Below are 20,054 nucleotides of genomic sequence, written 5' to 3' on the forward strand. Positions count from 1 at the left end.
AAAAAAATTGAAAACTGACAATGTTCGTAAACAGCTCAAAAAGGTCCAAAATATTTTCAAAATTTTATGGTGTATAGAAAATGCTAATATAAACATTCAGTGAAATTTTCAAGTATCTACAGTCATTCGTTTTTTAATTACAACAAAATAAGAAATTTATAATATCAAATGTTGTAAAAATATCAATTTCAAACGCTCATAAAAATTTAATTTGACTTTCTTGTAGACATTTTTTTTTTTTGATAAAGGTAGATAAACTTATGGATAACCTTGTATCACATTTTTAAATCTTAGATTGAAAAAGAAAAATTTTTATGAATTCTCAACTCAAAATAATTTGCTAATTTTCTTGATTTTTTCGTATTTTGTCAATATTTGAACAGCTCAAAATAAGTCAAAATATTTAGAAAATGTTATGGTGTATAGGAAATGCAATTATAAACATTCAGTCAAAATTTCATGTCCCTACGGTCATTTGTTTTAGAGTTACACCAAAAACCAAAATCTTCTCTTTCTCAAAAACAGATTTTGCGTAAAAATTCCCGTTTTTCCTTAATTTTTCTTTTGTTTTTCATGTCGCTTTTGAAAACTACTGGGAAACTTAAGTACCAACTAGATTCACTTTCCTATCAGAACAGTTACTGTTGAAGAAAATCCAAGCACTTTTATTGTCCTAAAAGGTGGTGACAGACACAAAAAAAAAATAAAAAAAACACACATCATTGTAAAATCAATACATTCATGCTTTGCTCAGAATCTAAAATTGAATTAATCATACAAATTAAGTTATTTTTTATTGCTTACGTGTGAATTATAGTATAATTATAATAAATTCGCAACGTCTCTTAAATTCTACTCACTCTCCACTACACAATTTCCTATCAACACGCCTATACGCCTATACAAGAGCGATTTGACGATGTGCGTCCAACCTTTTTTTTTACGATTTTCAATATTGGTTTTTTTTATTGTTTGTTTTGAATAATTATTATTGTAAAATTTAATTTCGTGAAATTGTTTGTGTGTGTGTGCGTGGGATAAAATAAAAGCGAGGAGAGACGCGATGAACTATTTATTATAAAAGAGTTTCTTGTTATAAAAGAGTTTCTTTTGTTTCTATACAGACTGATACACCAACTATATGCTCAATGCTCACCCCACTTTTATTTGAATTCCTATTTAAAGCAAATTTAAAGTATACTTGAGATCATATTTTTTATATAGTTTAAGGAGTGTCCAGCGGAGTTACAAATATTTTTTTTTCTAATGAGAACAGCCATTTTTCCTGTAAATTAAACAGAACATTTTTTTGAATATATGTTTGGACATTTGAAATAAAATTATTTTTTTTTTTTTGAGATATTACCCTTTTTTGCAGTAAGGATAATAGTCCTTAATATTGGTATTACATAAAGTATAAAATGTATGCTATATTTAGTGTACTATTAATCCCAATAAAAACACTCCGCCAAACTCCCCTGCAAAAAAACTGCTTTAAAAATTGTGATATCATTTTACAGCTAAGTCTTTGAACTATAGATATCATTTATGTTAAAATAGTCTGCCGAATAATTGAATTTAACTTAGAGACTTTAAAACACTTGTTAATTAATTCACTACATATTTCAATGATAGTAGACAGTAGATTATATTATTATGTAATTATTATGCTATATAGGCAATATTTTTAAATGTTTAACTTAAGCTAAGTTAAATTATTTAGCAGACTTTTTTAACATAAATTATATCTATAGTTCATAGACTTAGCTATAAAATTATATCAAATCTTTTAGAGGCGATTTTTTATATATAACCTACTTTACGTTTTTACACAGAGTTTAGCGGAGTGTTTTTGTTGGGATATCACTAATTTTTGTCGATACCTTATTATTTCGGGAATATATTGTTTAACAATGATATTTTTTAAAATTATTTAATAAAATAAGTTTATAAAGAAATACAATTAAGAAAATATGCTACAATAATTTCTAGTTAAATTGACTATACCTAACTCTGTTAATATTTTTCAAAATTATTTGAAAAATACAGCATGCAAAGTAAAATTTCCAATTAGATAATTGTTTTTCAAAACTTATTAAATTAACAAATTTGCTATGCTGTCTCAAGAGGTTTTTCCGCGAATCGTGTTACTTCCTGTAACAATTATTATGGTCTTGACGTTTTCGCGTGTGTTTTGCCTATGTGTGCAATTTATGGCGCTCTTTTATTTTTATCTTAAACCGGGTTGTTTGATTATAGCTCTCCAAACAATTTTTACAAATAATAAAACTTTATTATAATAGGTACTTATATAAAATTAATTATAATTTTAAAATCATCATAGTTTCATTAAATAGCACATTGTTTATCTTTTAACTCTTTCGCTCCCCATGCACACTTCAATGTGTGCTGAATATAGTTGTGTTTTATTTGTTCCATGCGCATTTAATATTTTATGATGATAGTATAGATTAATAGGAAAACGTATATTCAATATAAAATTAAACATTTTATGTTATTAAAATTTGATAAAACTTTTTTTATTATTTTGTTAAGAAAAATCTGTGTTGGACAAAAAATCATAATTTTTTATAGGTTTTAGTTTGTATAATCTCTTGTGCGAACCGCTAAATTATTACACTCATTATTCATATTAAGACAATTATCCTTAATACATAATATAAAGTTTAATATAACTCAGAAAACATTCTTTCAAATTTTGATTTATATATACATGTTTTACTTAGCAGTTTACAATAAAAGAGGAAGGGTGGTATTCGTTAGAAAAAAGATAAACTTGTATCACTCGGTGCCTATAACAGCATAAAAAAGTAGAATTTAAAAATTAAAAAATAAATATTACGTAAAATTCGTCTTTAAGTTTAATAAAAATTTGAAAAATCAGGATCTAAGTAAATGCACTACGATTAAAGGAAAAATTGTGGGTGAACTTGCTGGGAGAATCGCCCATGTATATAATATTATATTATAAACACTCACCGCGTATATTACGCTGTAAATTATTAAATTAAAATAACAAATTCGGGCCGCCTCGGGCTTTTTAAATGAATATTAAATGAGTGGAAATTAAAAAAAAACACCGCGTCGTGTGTACCGCCCACAATAACGCTCGAGCGAGCTCGCACACATAAACATACACACACAATATGTGTATATACATTGCAAAGTTGAGTAAAAGTACACTGTACACATATAATATACCTTTATATGAAGTGGCGTCTCGTCTTTGTCGCGTATATCGGTGTTCGCAACGATGTTTACGTTTAATATATTATATTATTATACATTTATATGTAGGCCGCGTTCCGTGTGAATTGTGTACATATTATACCTAATATTATTATCATGTTTTCAATTCGTTTGCGTGATAGACGCGATTATAATACATACCTCGTTCGTCGAGGAATTTCGTTACTGAGCCCGCCGCCTGCGTTGCCGTTATTATATTATATTATTTCATCGACTTTTACTTTTGAGATGATTATTATTGTGTCGAGTGTGTTGACACGTATTCGAGTGCGGCGCCGTGTGCAGGTAGTTCTACTGGGTATTCTCCCTCCGCCCCTCCCGAAAGTCATATAATACGTATATACATATGTATAAGTATACGGGAATATAATACGCAATTATGCTCACATACAAAACCACTTGATGTCCCAACTCCCAACAACCCCCTGTATCGACGCCGCGCCTTGGCGTTTTAGCGGTGAGAGTGAATTGTGGTGGTTTAAACTAAGTTTTATGGTAAACTCGTGGGTAAATATTTAATCATTAAATTGCTTTGAGAATTATGAAGAAAAAAAATGTCGAATATTTTTACTTTAATATATATTTATATTCACACCCATGTTCGTATGAATAGGTAGCGAAAAAAGTTATTTGGGTAGCACATTATATTATATTAGTGTATATATTATGTATCACGCAATAATATATATATAAGTAAATAGCAGGTACTTACTTTTTTGCACTGGATAATTAATAAATCGTTTTTAAAATGCTTACTACGAATTATGTATGACGCGTAATTGTGAGGGTTGTGAATTTGTAGCTATTTCTTACTGGAAATAATTTGAATCGCTATTATTATACTGTTATATAATAATGAAGACCATTTTAAAACTTTTATTTTGTATTGTATGGCATTTTTTGTATTTATAAGACTCTGGTGACCCTAGGATAAAATAATTGAGATGACCTTTGTGCTGTTTTGTATTACTAGTTTTTTGTTTGTTCAAATTTTTCTTGTATTTAATATGTCTAAATTATGGTTTTCAAATATACCTTCTTTTCATATAGGTATTAAACACCAATAGCAAAAATCTGGGAGAGGGTTTAATCATGTATGCTTTGCATCGATTTTTGTTACTAAGCACTACTACTATAAATGTTACTAAGCTTCTTGGTTTCGGTTTAGGCTCGTAATTTGCGTACACGTTTATATTATCTAAGTATTTAATAATGTACATACTATAACATTTTTATCAAGAGTAATAATTGCTTAAAAAAAATACTGTTTCAAACCCAATATCTAAAGGTTAAGTCAGAATATAATTCTCGATTCGCTGCAATTCTAAACTGTTAAATATTAATATGTTAAAACTCAATAAAATATTTTAATAAATTTTTTTATTTACTTTTCGCGAAGGTAGATACTACCAATAATGTTATATTGTTGCACGCTTGTACCATCGATTTTTTTTATTAATTGTGTAATTATTATCCGTTAAAAAGTAGAGTAATTAATTTTTACTTGAAAAGATGCACTTAAATCTGATACCGATAATTCTATGGAAATTAAAAACAAATTGCTCTCGTTTATGTATTTTTTTTCTTCCTTCGGATCCTATAGAGAGAAACTCGTTGTTATTAAATTTGAAAATAATTGGGTTAGAAAACGTAGTAATGCTCGTTTTTTAATGAATGGTTTTTGTCATAATTTAAGTAAATATTGTCAGTAAAATTGAAAAGTTTTTTCATAAAATATTTATAATAGAATTTCGAGAGCACCATCGCGCAGAAAGGATGGAAAAAAACTTATAGGTACGCACATTATATAAAATATATTCGCGGTTTTCGACAAACAAAAAATTCTGAATAAAATCGAATTATAATATATTATATTACGGTGTATCTACAAAGCAAAAATTTAATTAAGACCTTATGTATCGTACAGAAACGCTCGGACCTCATATAACTGTATATTATTATTTAATACGACAACGTATTTAGGGAAGGTGGTCTCGGTTTTTTGTGTGACAACGACGACAACAGCTAATAAAAATAACGACTATAGTCGGTTTTTTTTCGAAAAAAAGTTTTTAACAATCCTTTTGTAGTAGTGTACCTGTGTAGTGAAAGAGACGGAAAAAACCCAATTAAACGTTTTTTTGCAAATTGGCTCCATAAATCACGTCGGTTTTGTGTGCATTATAATATGCGCGTATACAAATAGTCTTCTGCAGCGAACATTACGACGCGTCAACATCGTCGTAGTCGATTCCTCATGGGACGCCATCATGATCCCTCACAAAAGTCTCACCGATCGCGTGCATGTGTATACTATATAATATAGTCGCTTTATGTCGTCGAACAATATTCATATTTCAATAAAAGATCGAAGTGTGTGGATGGCGGCAGAACGAAGGGGCAAATCCCAAAGTTTCCGCCGCCGCCCAGGGATGAGAGAAGTGCATCAGCAATATTGGCTCTCGGTAATCCGCTGGCTATATGTATATGGTGGCGATATTATTATTATTATTTTTATAGGTAATATACATTTCCATACATATACCTGTATGCCTATACGAAAACTGCGCGTTTTTCCATCAAAAGAATTTTGTACTCTGCTATATTACGGATGCTACCTGTGCTTACGCTTAAAAAAAAAACACTCAAACGATCAATTTTGTCTGTCAAAAATACGACGTACGGCGATAATATTATAATAATGTACCCGCACCGATATGAGACTATAAAATCTAATCGCTTTAAAAAGCTCTATATAATATAAATACATAATAATATATTGTTTTATTCGTCGCGTTCAGTGTTAATATTTTTAAATACCGAATTTTCTTTCCGCATCATAACCATCATACTTGTGTAGTTGTGCATCAGGTGTATTGCCGGCTGTACCTGCTACATACCGTGATAGTTTTGCGTGCTCTGTCCGCTAAACAATAATAATAATAATATATCATATAATATAAAAACAACAACGACATGATTTATCACATCGAAACCGCATTAAATAATGATATCGTCGTATGTGTGCAGAATACACGTAGCGAGCAGAATAAAAAAATAATTTCCCGTGTGCGGTTATCCGCGCATCGCCGTGTGCGTGTGTGTTGCATTAAAACGCAATTATTATTATAATGCGTATTGGAGGTTCGCGGTTTTTGTGATTATTCTAAAAGCATTGTTTGGTTTTAATCCGTCTTGTTTGATATTAAAAATGTACATCGATGATTAGCGACGATCATACATGTATATATTACCTACATTTATCGTGTCCTCCCTCTCCCTTACCCACCATCGCAGCGTGGGCGACCTGTCCCGACGATACGACTGTGGCACGTATGCCTATTACGAGCGCGCTTGATTAATGTACGACGTAGTTACATATAATGACAATCACTCGTCGCAAATGCTGCGTCCCCGTTTTCGATCTCACGCGCGATTTACAAAAATAATCGAGTAAAATATCGCTCGTGATTATAATATCTCCGACAGTGTATAATACCTGCGCATTTCTCCGTAAAATATAAATTTATTTTTTTATTTTTTCTTCCGATTTTTATCCGTTGCACATTAATTGCACTGCGCGGTGGGCACCATATACTAACCCGTGATATTCCCGCAGTTGATCGACCTGTTATCGATTTGATAGTACTTTATCTTATGTCATATCAATCCGTGTCGCGGCGTTCAAAATACAATAAAATAAATAACGCACTCACGTTTGTAAATACGGTGTTAATAGTAAATCCCATTTACAATATATACGTAGTGCGACGACTACGCAGGCATGGTAGGCGGTAAATTTAAATATAATTTATAATATCAATATATAGCTAGACGTAGTTACGGATCGAACGATGCTGCGTCGCTCTCCTTTCGCCGATCCGACAACTTCAGTCCTATACGACGCATACAATATCGTCAGTCGTTCCCGGTTGGTGGGAGATCGAAAATCGAGCGGCCACACGCATTATAAATTTATAATATTATTATAATGTGTATATTATATATATATATATTATTGTTTATTACAATATCTATGATATGGCTGTACATACCGATCGTAGATATTAATGCATATTTTATGTAGGTATATATATCTAATATGTATATAGGTAGCTTTTACGGGCGTGCCGTACTGGCTGTAACGGGTGGGACCTTATTTTACGTATATAAATGTACGCGCACCGGATCCGAGGTTACATCTCTTACGGATCTGTTATATAGAAAAGTCCCGCTCGTCCGTATAATATTATAGCAACAGAGCGGCGTGGCTTTCAGGTATGGCCGCCGACCGGTATCGTCGATAATAATAATGTACACGTGTATACATATTATAACGTTCTTTGCGGAGTTATTTTTCGACTGGGCACGTACCGTTTGATGCATTTCTATGTACTCAAAAAGGTCGGTCGAACCCCCCCCCCCCCCGCATACCCCACGACCACCACCGACAACCCCCACCCCCAAGAGAACACGTCGGTTTTCGACGGGAAAAATCGCACGTTTATAATATATACACCACGGTTACCTCGGGGGTCTTCGGCGGAGGCGTCCGCGGGGTATTATCCGCGCGCGCGGTAATGGATTAGTTTACGATACAGCGTTATAACCTCAAAGGGCCCTGTGGTGGCGGCGGCGTCCGGATTTCCGGAGTCGTGGACGGCGGGAGAAGTGCTGCAACGGCGGTGGTATCGCGGGACCGAAGCAGCGATGTCCGGAGAGGTGGTGGAATGAGGGGCGGCAGCCGTGCAGCGTGAGGCCGTTTTCGCTGGCAGTGTATATAATTGATGAATTAAAGTTGGCAGATTAAAACTTTGGTGCGCGCACGGAACCGATCGGCATTCGGGGACTGTAAAACGTAATTAGATTCGCAAAAATAAAAACAGAAGAAAACAATAAATAAGACTTACCGGAAATCTATTGCTGCCCGTCCTGGCGCCGAGTCTCGTTGTCGTACACGGCGTGGTGGACCAACATAGCTATGTTATACCGCAAATGTACATATAATATGTATTATAATATACCTATATATATATTTTATCCGCCGCCGTAAATTGTTCTGCGTACGGTTTAATTTCTGCTGGTGGGGAATACGACTGCAAATTACTATATTACACTTGACCATTGTGATGGTGGGGGATGAATGTTTAAGTGGTATATCATTTAAATTAAGACATTTTAAAAAAATTATTGTTTTATATTTTATTGAAAATAATTTTTTATGACATGGCATACCCGCTTTTACTAGGTAGTTCTTATGTGTGAGGTGAATGATTGTTCCGTGTATATATCGGATGGGCGCGTACAGTAAATCTAACGAATTCCTGTAATGCAATACGAATTTTTACCATCTCGCCAACGAGGACCACGGATCATATTATGTTATTTTAAGTTGGTCAAAAGTCACGGAAAGTCCAAAATATTCATCCGGGTCAGTTTTGCTTAAAGTTTTATATTCATATATTTGTGTATTACGCATAAAAATATTAGTCTCCTTAATTAGGAAGTGTCACTACTGGGTGGCTTCTTTCAACAACTCTTTCATGTCACGTAATTTGGCCCATATTATTATTGTGTCTCAGGGTACAGATTGTATATTTCTTATAAAAATAAAAAAGTCTCCTTAAAATTAATACTGTTATAATGTACGATTTATTTTTTACGCACTATTACGTCACATATTTGTGGACTCTTAGTCATCTTTAAACCTTATAAGTAATTTAGTAATAAACGAGTAGGTAGTAAAAAGGAACAATATTTAGCTATGATCTTATAAATTAATTTCGAAAAAACCAGGATGTGCAATTTTTGGACATCGATATGTTGCGTGGTAGCTATCTAATTTATTAATATATAACAGTGAGGTTATCACGTCGGAATCTTTTGTGATAGCTGGTATTCAAAAAGTTTTGAATCGAACCCAGGACATCCGTTTCCTAACTGATTAAACAGTCTGTATACATATAACAGCAACAGTTTTTCTGCAGTCGTAGTTTTCAATAAACGCAACGGTTTGTTAGAATATATTATGGCTCGATGTGACCTTTAAGCATTTTTTCCATCTAAATAACTGCATAGGTATTTCGTATTTTATAAAAACTGTTCGATCATGTGCATACCCTTTACTGCACATATACAATGACCAAGCTTTTAATAATAATAATAATAATAATACTGCAGTTGTAACGTAGACGTATTTAATGTACGAGGCTTATTATATCGGAAAATTGCTACTTTGGAATTTCATCCAGATATTACCGACACGAGAAAAATGTAAGAAGAATCTAGATATTTGAAAAAAAAACTTATCGAGTTAATTTATTTATCCATCGCATAATTTCCGTTCGCTTCTGTATCATAATATTTACTGGTTTTCTGCGAATAAAATGAAAAATAAACATAATATTGTATCATATAGTATAATGTTTCGTTTTCCGTCTGCACCGAACGAGCGCAGGAAATTCGTTCAATTTTGTGCCTATATAATAATATAACGTGCATGAATATAATACGCCTTGCGCGCATCTCCGTTGTACCTATATATGTATATATATACCGAAAGTATATTATTATACATATAGAAGGAAATCGGGTCTTCGAAAATATTGTTTTTCGCTCGAAAGTATAGCTGAGCCGTACTAATTGCAAACGCGTATAGGCTGTATATCATAGTGGTTGGTGTATGCCATAACGACGGAGCAACCGGGCTAATTGTGAGGGTCGGTCGTCGCCACCCCCCCCCCCCCTAAATCCCGATACACGTGCGTAATCCGCCGATGCATTATGTATAATATACTCACGCGATAATAATATACAGTCACGACTCCTTATGTATGATTCAACAGAGACCATATTTTATTCACTAAATACGTAATGAGTAATTTCGAATGGATGCGTCTTCGCGTATATACATATTATTTGGTGTGTACACGCGTATCCCCGTAGGTATTTATGTACCTAATATGTTCTATGTATACGTACAATATTATTATAATATGTATAACGTTATTTAGTCGTGGGGTGAGAGGGTGCTGTATATGCGCCGAGCACCCACCTAATACCGTATATATAGCTCGTCCGTAAGTACGTATCGTATCGTTAGGGGGCGAGGGTATATAGTTTGGAACGGCAGCTGCAGGTGTGCACGGTGTCGTTTTATATATATATATATATATATATATACGCAGGCCATAGAGAGTCCCTTTATACGAGAGAGCGTTAGAATTACGCAAGTCCCGACCACATACACTTACGCGTAGGTACCTCTATATATATATATATATGTACGTGTACTCAGGTTTGCGAGCACCAGAAGATTGACCCCGCTCGTATTAAACGGGCCCTCGACATTAATTTCAGTGCGAAATACAATTATTTATATGTCGTCGGTTTCAAAGGCTGCATCGCCGTATACGCCTAACTCGTGTTACATACAAATAGGCAGTGTGTAGGTATATACAGTGCGAGAGGCTCCGCCGCGTAATAATGTTGTATATTATAATATTACGTTGTATATGCGCGGATCGTGGAAAATTTCGGTAAGTCGCTTAATATTTAATAATACACGGGTCACGAGTCCCGGGCAAAGGCCCTATATCTGGTATTAAAAATGTCGGAGGGTATGTCCTCGCGTTGGCAGCTTTCGTCTGTCGGTAGCCGACTTGGACCCGAATGCGAGTGGAATTCGGACGTAGGGAAATGGACTTTGGGAAACGCCCGAATATAATATATGCGCGGTGTATGTATAGACCGTTGCGCGCTTTTCGTCGACCATTGCACGGTTACAATATTGTATTTTATTTAAACGAGTAGGTATCTCCATAGTAATAAATATTATACGACTTATTTCGGCGATGATTCTTTGTCATTTTGGGATGACTCGGCCGATTCTCCGCACGTAAATAATATTGTTATAGCGTATGTAATGAATTCGTTGGATTTCATTTTTTTTTCGGATTAACACCAGTGCTTCTTCGCCGTGAATCGAAAAATCGAACGCTGTGTGTTGAAGTTTTAAACGTTTAATTTATTCATTATTTTTTATTATTAAACAGTACTTTTTGCGAAATAGCCATGATGCTCTGTGTCGGAAATACTATTAGCCCCTCCATTAAAAAACTTCAAAATACTTGTGACGCGTTGACGGTTATTATCCCGTTTGCATTTTCTATTTTTCACAGCACAGCGCTGTGTGACGATAATCGTTGTACACGGATAAATGTTTCATAAGTTTTCGATTTTTGAGAAAATATAATTAATAATTTATACGCATCTGATAAGTTTTTAGGGTAAAAATTAATTTTATAAAATTGTTTTATACGGTAAATGTTTGAACAAAAGTTAGTTAAAATGTAGATTAGTGTGGTGCAGCAAGAGTATTACCATAAAGTATAGTGTAGGTTAGTTTAGTTTTTTTTTTATTATTCTTTGAACGAAACTTTCTTCTCAGCTCTATAGTTAATGGTTATTTGATTTTTTTTTCGAACAAATTTAAATGTATAATCAATGTAGACTATTGTGCTTAATATTTGTATTGTATACTGTATACACCACAAACTGTATATTATAATCTATATAGGTACCGATGTATTAATATCTTGTTTTAAGGGTTGTATACACTCGTAAGACCTTGTTATAGTTAGTATATTTCGTTTTATTATACAAGATGATTGCTGTTGTTGAGTTTTTTTTCTTACCTCAAACATAGCTCAATTTATATTCATACCAGTAAATTGAAAATCAAAAATGTTACGAAACGCGTATCGATCATTCCGAGTATATACGATATACATATATTATATTCGTACTTACCTACTTTATTTGTATATAATATCGATCGCTAAGTATACGCACTGTATCGTTCACTGTAGTAGACAAATTACATTTCCCCGGAAAAAAATAATATGTTTATGTGTGTATGTGTTTAATAAGTTTCCAGAAACAAAAACGTAGGTAGGAATATCAAAATAACATCAGAGTTACAAGTCAAAAAATGATACGGTTAAATGTCCTGAACAATATTATATAATATTGTTGCTAATATACCTCGCTTCGTGCGTACCATTGTTTATATAGTGTATAGGTACTTCACAGTATATTAAGAAATAAACTTCATTCTAAATATTTAGGTAATAATATAACGCTTGCGTCGTTAAACGGAAAATCAATTAGTAACAAAAATCAAAAGAAATTGGATAATTAAAACAAAATAATAGTTCAATTAATACATGTTCATTTTTTTTGTTGCCCGGCTATAAAAAGTTAAGTGCATAAAACATTTGTGAGAAGTTCTTTATTTTGCGTTTCACTTAATAATGCGAATTACAAACATTCCGTGCAAAAAAAGGAACTATACCTATATGTCTACCTATTATATTATACGCGCATAATGTGTGTATAACTACATAAATTAATTTATTACATAATTTACTTATAATATAACTATTTTATCAAAGCGCTGTAAAAAAAACGCGGTTGGGGTGTAAAAAATACCATTTTACAGGTATTTTCGTTAATTCGTATAATTGCGGCCGTCCTTGGGTGTGTATAGTGCGCAGGTCGGCACAATAATTTATGTAATATACCTCCAAGAAAACGTTACGAGTACGATGGGAGGGTAGGTGAAGGGATCAGTGACGCAAATACTAAATAAAATTGAACAATTTTTAATGCATATTTATTATATTATCTGAATGCTGCACGTGGTACTAATAGACGTGAATATTATAATACTGTTCGCCGCTATACTATACAATAACAACAAAATAATGTGTTTTTTTTTTATTTTCGCAGATATTTTCGCGTTACGGCAAAGTGCTGAAAATCGTCACGTTTACCAAAAACAGTGAGTACCTACAACTGCATAATATACTTAAATATATAAATATATTATTAAATAATATATATACCTAACGATAATGTCGTTTACCGGACAAACACATCTGTGCGCATAATTTGCATATATATTATTATTATTATTATTATTATGAAGATATATAGGTAAGACGCAGCAACCCTATTTTTCCAAAAACATGAACAGTTTCATATCGTAGATATATAAGCTGTACTTTTTTTCGTTTTCTAAATGAACATTTTTTTTTACCACGATCACAAGAACATTTTTAGTAGAACATTTACAGCCTCTTTGTAAAGAATAAGGGCCCAAATCAAAAATTGGTCAAAAATAGGAATTTGCCCTTTTAAAGCAATTTGATTTTTTCCTCCAGTAATTATAATTGTGTACTCACAATTCGTGCAAAAATCGATCGAGAAGATGGACGTCCAAAATCGCGTTGTCGCGCAGATGTAGGTTAGGCGATCGCGGGAATGCAAAACGTCTTTTTCTCTTCTAGTCCTTCCGCGAGGACACGCGTTATTTATCTCGTCCCGGCGATCTATCAACGCCGACTCGGGAAAGCGTGCGTGCCTTTGAGAATAATCCTTTTCTCCTGAAAACAATATAATGCGAGCACGGTTTCATCATATCAAGAAGTTTGTGTTCGGTCCCGCGGACAATTAATCATATCTTCATTTTGTTCTCGCCCGCCGCATAGCAGCAGCAGCAGCAGCAGGAGTGGGTATTATATTATATACAGTGTTGTCGTCGTACATTAATTAACGTTGTGCGCTATATATACGTATTACCTAACCCTACCGATATACCCCTCCCTCCCGCCACAGCCACAACGTCTGTGGAGAGGGGATATTTTCTTTTCAAAAAAAAAAAAAATGAAAAACGAAAAATGACCGTTTTTAAATATTTTTTTTTTTTTACGAACCAACCTATATACATTTTCATTGTGTGCGCATAGAAAAAAAGAAACGTTTAGTGCTATAGTATTTTCTTGCTCTGCAAACTTTTCCGCCCGCGTGCCATTTATATATACTGCACTCGAAACAATGCAGGCGTCTCTTTTGTCAACGTCTCCGTCGCAGTTTTTCCATTAATTTCGCGCGCGGCTTATTATTATCACGTGGAATTAAACGCACACAAACACACACACGTGTGTGTGTGAGTGTGAGTGCGTGCGTGTATACGCCAACCTGGTGCGTAACGATTTGTAAATATATTTTTCCACCGTCTCCTTGTTTACAGATTCGTTCCAAGTGCTGATCCAGTATCCCGACGTGGTCACCGCACAATCCGCTAAATTGGTAAGTGTTCGACGGTGGTCGATTTGAATTCACTATGTACTAGTGTAATATTATTTAATAATGTGATTAACTGTGTTATACTAATTGAATATAAATACATAATCCAATAAAAAAAAAAAAACGTTCAATACTAAAACAAACGTATGCCGGTACTTTTTTTTTAAACCATGTCTGACACAGTCATTGGACGGACAAAATCTGTTCCATACCGGCCATTTGTTTGATCTGTCGCATTTGAACAACGTAAGTTCAGGACCACATGTGCACTTTTACAACCTGCGCGTGCGCGTGCATGTGTGTGTATGTGTGTGTGTGCTTTTACTTTATATTATACTTACCTACTATTAAAATATTATACACTTCTCCGTACTATATATCTCCCACACCACACTTTTAACATTTCCGGGCGACAGTATTTAATGTAATTATTAATTATATAATATATATTATACAGTTATACAACTATTATAATATATATATACCTATATATACTCTTCAACCTTGCCTACCTCCTCTACTTCTCCGCACTGGGCCACTTTTTAAAAAATCGTAATTGTATTTAATTCTCGGCTAGTGCTCGTCACCCATATAATAAAATATATATATAAAAGCGTATCTCGAGCCCCGGCAATCGTTGATTAAACGCATTGTTTCCGTTTATTTTATACTTTTTTCGTACTTTCTTTATTTTTCTTTCTTGCTTTGCCTCGTTCTTTTCACACCCCGTGAATAATTAAATTCGTTTAAAAAGCGTCTGATTTATTCGCCAGTCGTCGCCGTCGTCCTAATAGGGGGCAAGTTACGTGCCGTCCGAGTCGCCGCCGCGTAATTGGATAATTCGTTTTCTCGCTTTAATTTTTTACCATCGACTGTTACGCCAGTCGTACTTACCTAAGATTTATATACTCTTATCGTAGAGAAATTCCTCGTCGCAACCTAGATCGTTCATCTTTAGAACGATATCCATGTTTCAATTTTTTGACCGTGATCGTGAAAAATAGACTCCCGCCGTCTGAGATGCTTTATGATATGCCTCAAGATATAATTCCATTAAAACTTACAACTATTCTGATTCACGTGCCATAATACGACCAGCAGCTGGTGCTGTTGTTATTTTTAATTCTTCCATCATTCCTCATTAGAAAACTATCCCCTTGCCCCCTCCCCAAAAAACCGAAAATAGTAGTAGAGCCCTCGTTAATTATTACTGCTTTATATATTATATGATGTAAACGTGGAGTGTATCTAAAGTTTATTATTTTTTTTATCATAATTCCTCCTTCAATTCTCCTTTATAGATTTTTGGGATAGTTATGGTTATGTGTACTGTGTAGTACAACCATATATACATCTGTATACTGTTAGTACTGAGTGTCTCATCTTAGGATTAGCTCGGTGAGACCTTGTATATAAATAATATCCCATGTACTTGTGTCGTATGCTATCTACCTAATTACGTGAGATCTATTAAGAATAAGGGCATACGTATACATATACATCCTAGCTTAATCCATAATATATGTATAGTTCAAAGTAGATACCGAAAATGTACTCACGTTACATTATATCGTGATAGATCGCGTACGACACTATACAATATACAGCTAGTATAAACTCTTACTTTCTATATAATGAATTATAATATATCAATTCGTTTTTGCTAATTATACATTGTAATTTTTCGGGTTTACCGAAATCGCGATTTTTATTACTACAGTCTCTGGACGGCCAAAACATTTACACGTCGTGCTGCAAACTACGCATCGAGTACTCGAAACTGTCCAGCCTGAACGTAAAATACAACAACGACAAGTCGCGGGACTACACCAACCCGACGCTGCCCAACGGCGACAACACGGTAATGGAAACGCTGGCGGCGCTCGGCGTGGACTCTGTGGCTGGCAACCAGCTGCTGCCACACCAGCTCAGTCTACTGCTGTCCGGCGTACCAAGTGCCGCTGCTGGACTTCCGCAGGCCCGCCGACAGTTGACCACCGGCGCCGACCATAGCCGACTCGCAGGTTCGTACCTACCCTTTGCAAACTCGACACTCCACAGTATAACAATGCTATTCGATGTATGACCCTCAATATAACATGAGATTATTCAACCGTGCTCCACCCTCTTCCGTGCTCGAATCGTAATTTTATTTAAATAGTTCGATTTTTATTTTTTAATCAAAATTGCCGTGTATGAGGTGGATTTGACGATTGGTCGTTTCAACTGTTATCAAAGATTTTACATCATTCAGAGTATACAGGTACTCCGGAGATCGCATTTTGAAACTTCATAATTTTTATGGCGTTTAAGGATTTGTTTTTTTCAAACGAATCGTTAAAAATCTGTTTTCCTCGCTTTTTTTCGTTCCTATGCAGCCATGAAAATCATTGAGCACGGGATTTTTTTTTAAAACATTGATTGACTAAAATCGAAATTAGAACGAGTAGCTTCTGAGATGTTCTCATTTGAATTAGGTACTTCATAAGATAGTATTATGATCAAAAGTATGTTGAATATTTGAATATAATATTGTTAAAATTTCCATGGGCTTTGAATTCATTGTTTTAAATACAACATAATTTGAAAAATATTAACTTATGGACTAATATATTATGTTATTATTGATTGACATATATTTTGTGTTTACGCTTAGCCATGATAAACCATTTAGATTAAAAACACACACATTTATAATATTTTGTATTAAAATAATCAATTTACTATCATTTTTAGAAGATAAGCATTTAAAATAGAACGACGAAGAAAGTACACTTTTAAATTTTAACTTTAGTATATCAAGATTTTCAAAAAAATCTCTCTTCCTTAATAATTCACATAAAAAAAACTTCTACTCCCTGTATTTGGAAAAATAATCTTTAAATGATTAAAAATTTCAATTTGAATATATCCATAACTTTATTGTATAAATGGGGTGAGGGTACTTAAAATATCACTTCATACTGCATGTACCGCGTTTTCTACATATTGTACATTCAGAATTCTTCGCCACTTAACAAAAAAATATAAAATGTCGGAAAGTTTTTAAGTCTGTCAAAATTATAATGCTCATACGGTGTGCATTTTGTATATTATTCTGATAATATAATTTTAGAGAGATTAATTTTGGGTCTCATATCGTTGAAAACGATTTTAATTTCGAGCAGAAAGATAGACATTTTCTACCATTTTGCCTTGGATATCAAACCAAATTATTTACATTTTACCTAAATTTCGTTAATTCAAAAAATGTTTTTTTTTTTTAAGCTGTGTCACTATATTCGTTTGGGGATGGGGGGTTTGCAATGAGCGCGTGATGTCAACGCATATATATACGAAAAACGTCATTCGTCTTTTCGAGCTTACGAGAATTCGGAAAGCATTTGCGAGCACGATAGAGGACATGTAATTATTAGAATATTATGTATGTATGTATTCATATGTATACTATATAACACGCGTCATACTATACATATTTATATATATATATTATATTGGATTTGATATATACAAACATGCCGATCCTGACCCCGATGCTTATGTATATTTTATTCTCCGCGCATAATGTTTGCTTTAAGTGATTTATAAACTAAATGGTTTTTATTTATATTTTTTGTTTTTATTTTTCGTTGGATTTTTCCACTCAGGTACTCGACATTTCATCCACTCCGACGCGAAGGATTTACGTCACTGCGTTAATATAGGTACATATTATATACTTACCTGATATCTCTACTTATTTACTATTGTCATATACGCGCGCATACATACATGGGTATACGATCATGGACGTGATTCAAGTACACCAATTCGTGATCTAGGGGGTATTATATTATACAAGTATCGACATATTATAAACCACTTTGGCACTTTCCCACAGTTCATGTGCCACTAACTGTCCGGAAAACCACACTTGTATAAAATATGTTATAATATTATTTTCATTATCAATATCAGTCTAGCCTTTTTTTTTTTGAACACTACTTGCTCCCTACTAATACTCTGGAGTACGCCGATGTGTATACGGTTGATCGGCGACGGAACGTTATTGATATATAGGTATACATATATAACAGGTAGCTAAAAAACTCAAAACGTTATGTTCCATTTCAATTTATACGTTAAATATTTCATTAATAATATGTAAAAATTATTGGAACGCGTGCTGCTGGTACTTACTCCGCGCTCGCGTATAATTAATAACGGAAACGCTGCACGCGCTCGCCTATACGCATGCATGGAGGTACATATTATTACATACGCGAATTCGGACTGGCGAATAACTCGAATTTTTCCGGCGTTATTGTTTGAACGGAATTTATGGGTATCGTTCTAAACGTTATAATGGAATTCGCCGCAAGATATTATTTGCCCCCTACCAAAACATTTCCCCGACATACGTTCCCACAAATTCGTTTTTGATGTACCCGTGGCGGCGCGCGCGACTACGGTGCGTATCTAGTAATAAGGTCCCCAGACTCGGCATACAGAAATGCTTTCAGACTGCAGGAATGTTTACCGGACGATAAAAAAAATACGTTTAAATGTATATACTAAAAAAAACCTCCAAAGTAAAAAAAATAAACTGGTAAAATACAAAATGAGAACTTCGTGTACCTACGTTTATGTCGTATATACCATCCTACATCGGCTCTATGTATAACTGTAGTCTGTCAGTCAATAATAATAATGTTATACTCGCTGTTCCCGTCGTCTTCGTCTTTCCTTGTCATTGTCACTCGTCGTATATATATATTTCTTCGTTAATGGCAACATACCGTGAATTATATACCTATATATTATTTAATATAAAAAGCCGCCGGGTTCCCGCTACATCGTTTCGTGTCGTGTGTTCCGTTCATTTAATACGGTATAGACACCAACGAAATATTAGCAACAAGTTACCTATAAGTTGAGTATTATATATTCAGCGCTGCGTGACATGGTATAAAGTGGAAACTCGGCTTAAGAGTCAATGAAAACATATTACGGCGGACTTGGGTTAATGACGGCGGGAGTGGTAACGAGTGGTATATATACCGTGCGTTATTACTTATTATATTATATAATATTAATAGTTTAATATAATATATGGAATTGTGTGTCCTGTTCGAAGGAAACTTCGCTATATACTGTAAAGTATTATAAGTAAGGGATAATATTATATCCGTGGTATTAGTTTTGTATCCACGAAGCAGTAAGACATCGTAATATTTTTTTTGGAGGGAACTGTTTTTGAAACAAAATATGTCAAACCTAAATACCCGTTGCAACTTGCATTACTTAGTGCTATATTTAAGAACCATATTAATTTGTTAATTTTTTATTTCTATCAATATTGTTTATACTCCGTTAGGGATAAGAACGTACCTCGTCGCGCCGTTCCCCACCGTCTCCTTGTCATAGTTGTGTGCAAGTAGTTATAGTCATGAGCCCGACCTGCGCGCAGTGAACCTGTTTTGGTCCGCCGCCCGGGTTCGTTCTTATTCCGGCCGGAGTATATTGTCATTATGTTTCTTAAACATTAAACGTCAAATGTATACTTACAATTTACAACTACAATATTAATAATTGGTATAAACTATATAAATAAAATTATACACGATGGGGTGCGTTAGTTTTTAATGTATAAT

General features: G+C 34.0%; 1 protein-coding gene across 9 annotated transcripts in view; it reads left to right on the forward strand.

Annotated features, from left to right (window-relative positions):
- LOC132946498 (polypyrimidine tract-binding protein 2) overlaps positions 1–20,054 on the forward strand; it is a 202,549-nt gene that overhangs the window by 177,643 nt on the left and 4,852 nt on the right. For 6 of the 9 annotated variants that reach the window (XM_061016525.1, XM_061016526.1, XM_061016527.1 and 3 more), the window contains 5 exons: positions 13,063–13,114; positions 14,366–14,424; positions 14,605–14,667; positions 16,142–16,445; positions 18,069–18,125. In XM_061016525.1, coding sequence (XP_060872508.1) covers positions 13,063–13,114; positions 14,366–14,424; positions 14,605–14,667; positions 16,142–16,445; positions 18,069–18,125 — 535 coding nt within the window. The remainder of the gene's footprint in view (positions 1–13,062; positions 13,115–14,365; positions 14,425–14,604; positions 14,668–16,141; positions 16,446–18,068; positions 18,126–20,054) is intronic. The other 3 variants (XM_061016529.1, XM_061016530.1, XM_061016532.1) reach the window with 3 other exon arrangements.

This window comes from Metopolophium dirhodum, chromosome 6 (assembly GCF_019925205.1).
Source record: "Metopolophium dirhodum isolate CAU chromosome 6, ASM1992520v1, whole genome shotgun sequence".
Taxonomy (NCBI): Eukaryota; Metazoa; Arthropoda; class Insecta; order Hemiptera; family Aphididae; genus Metopolophium; species Metopolophium dirhodum.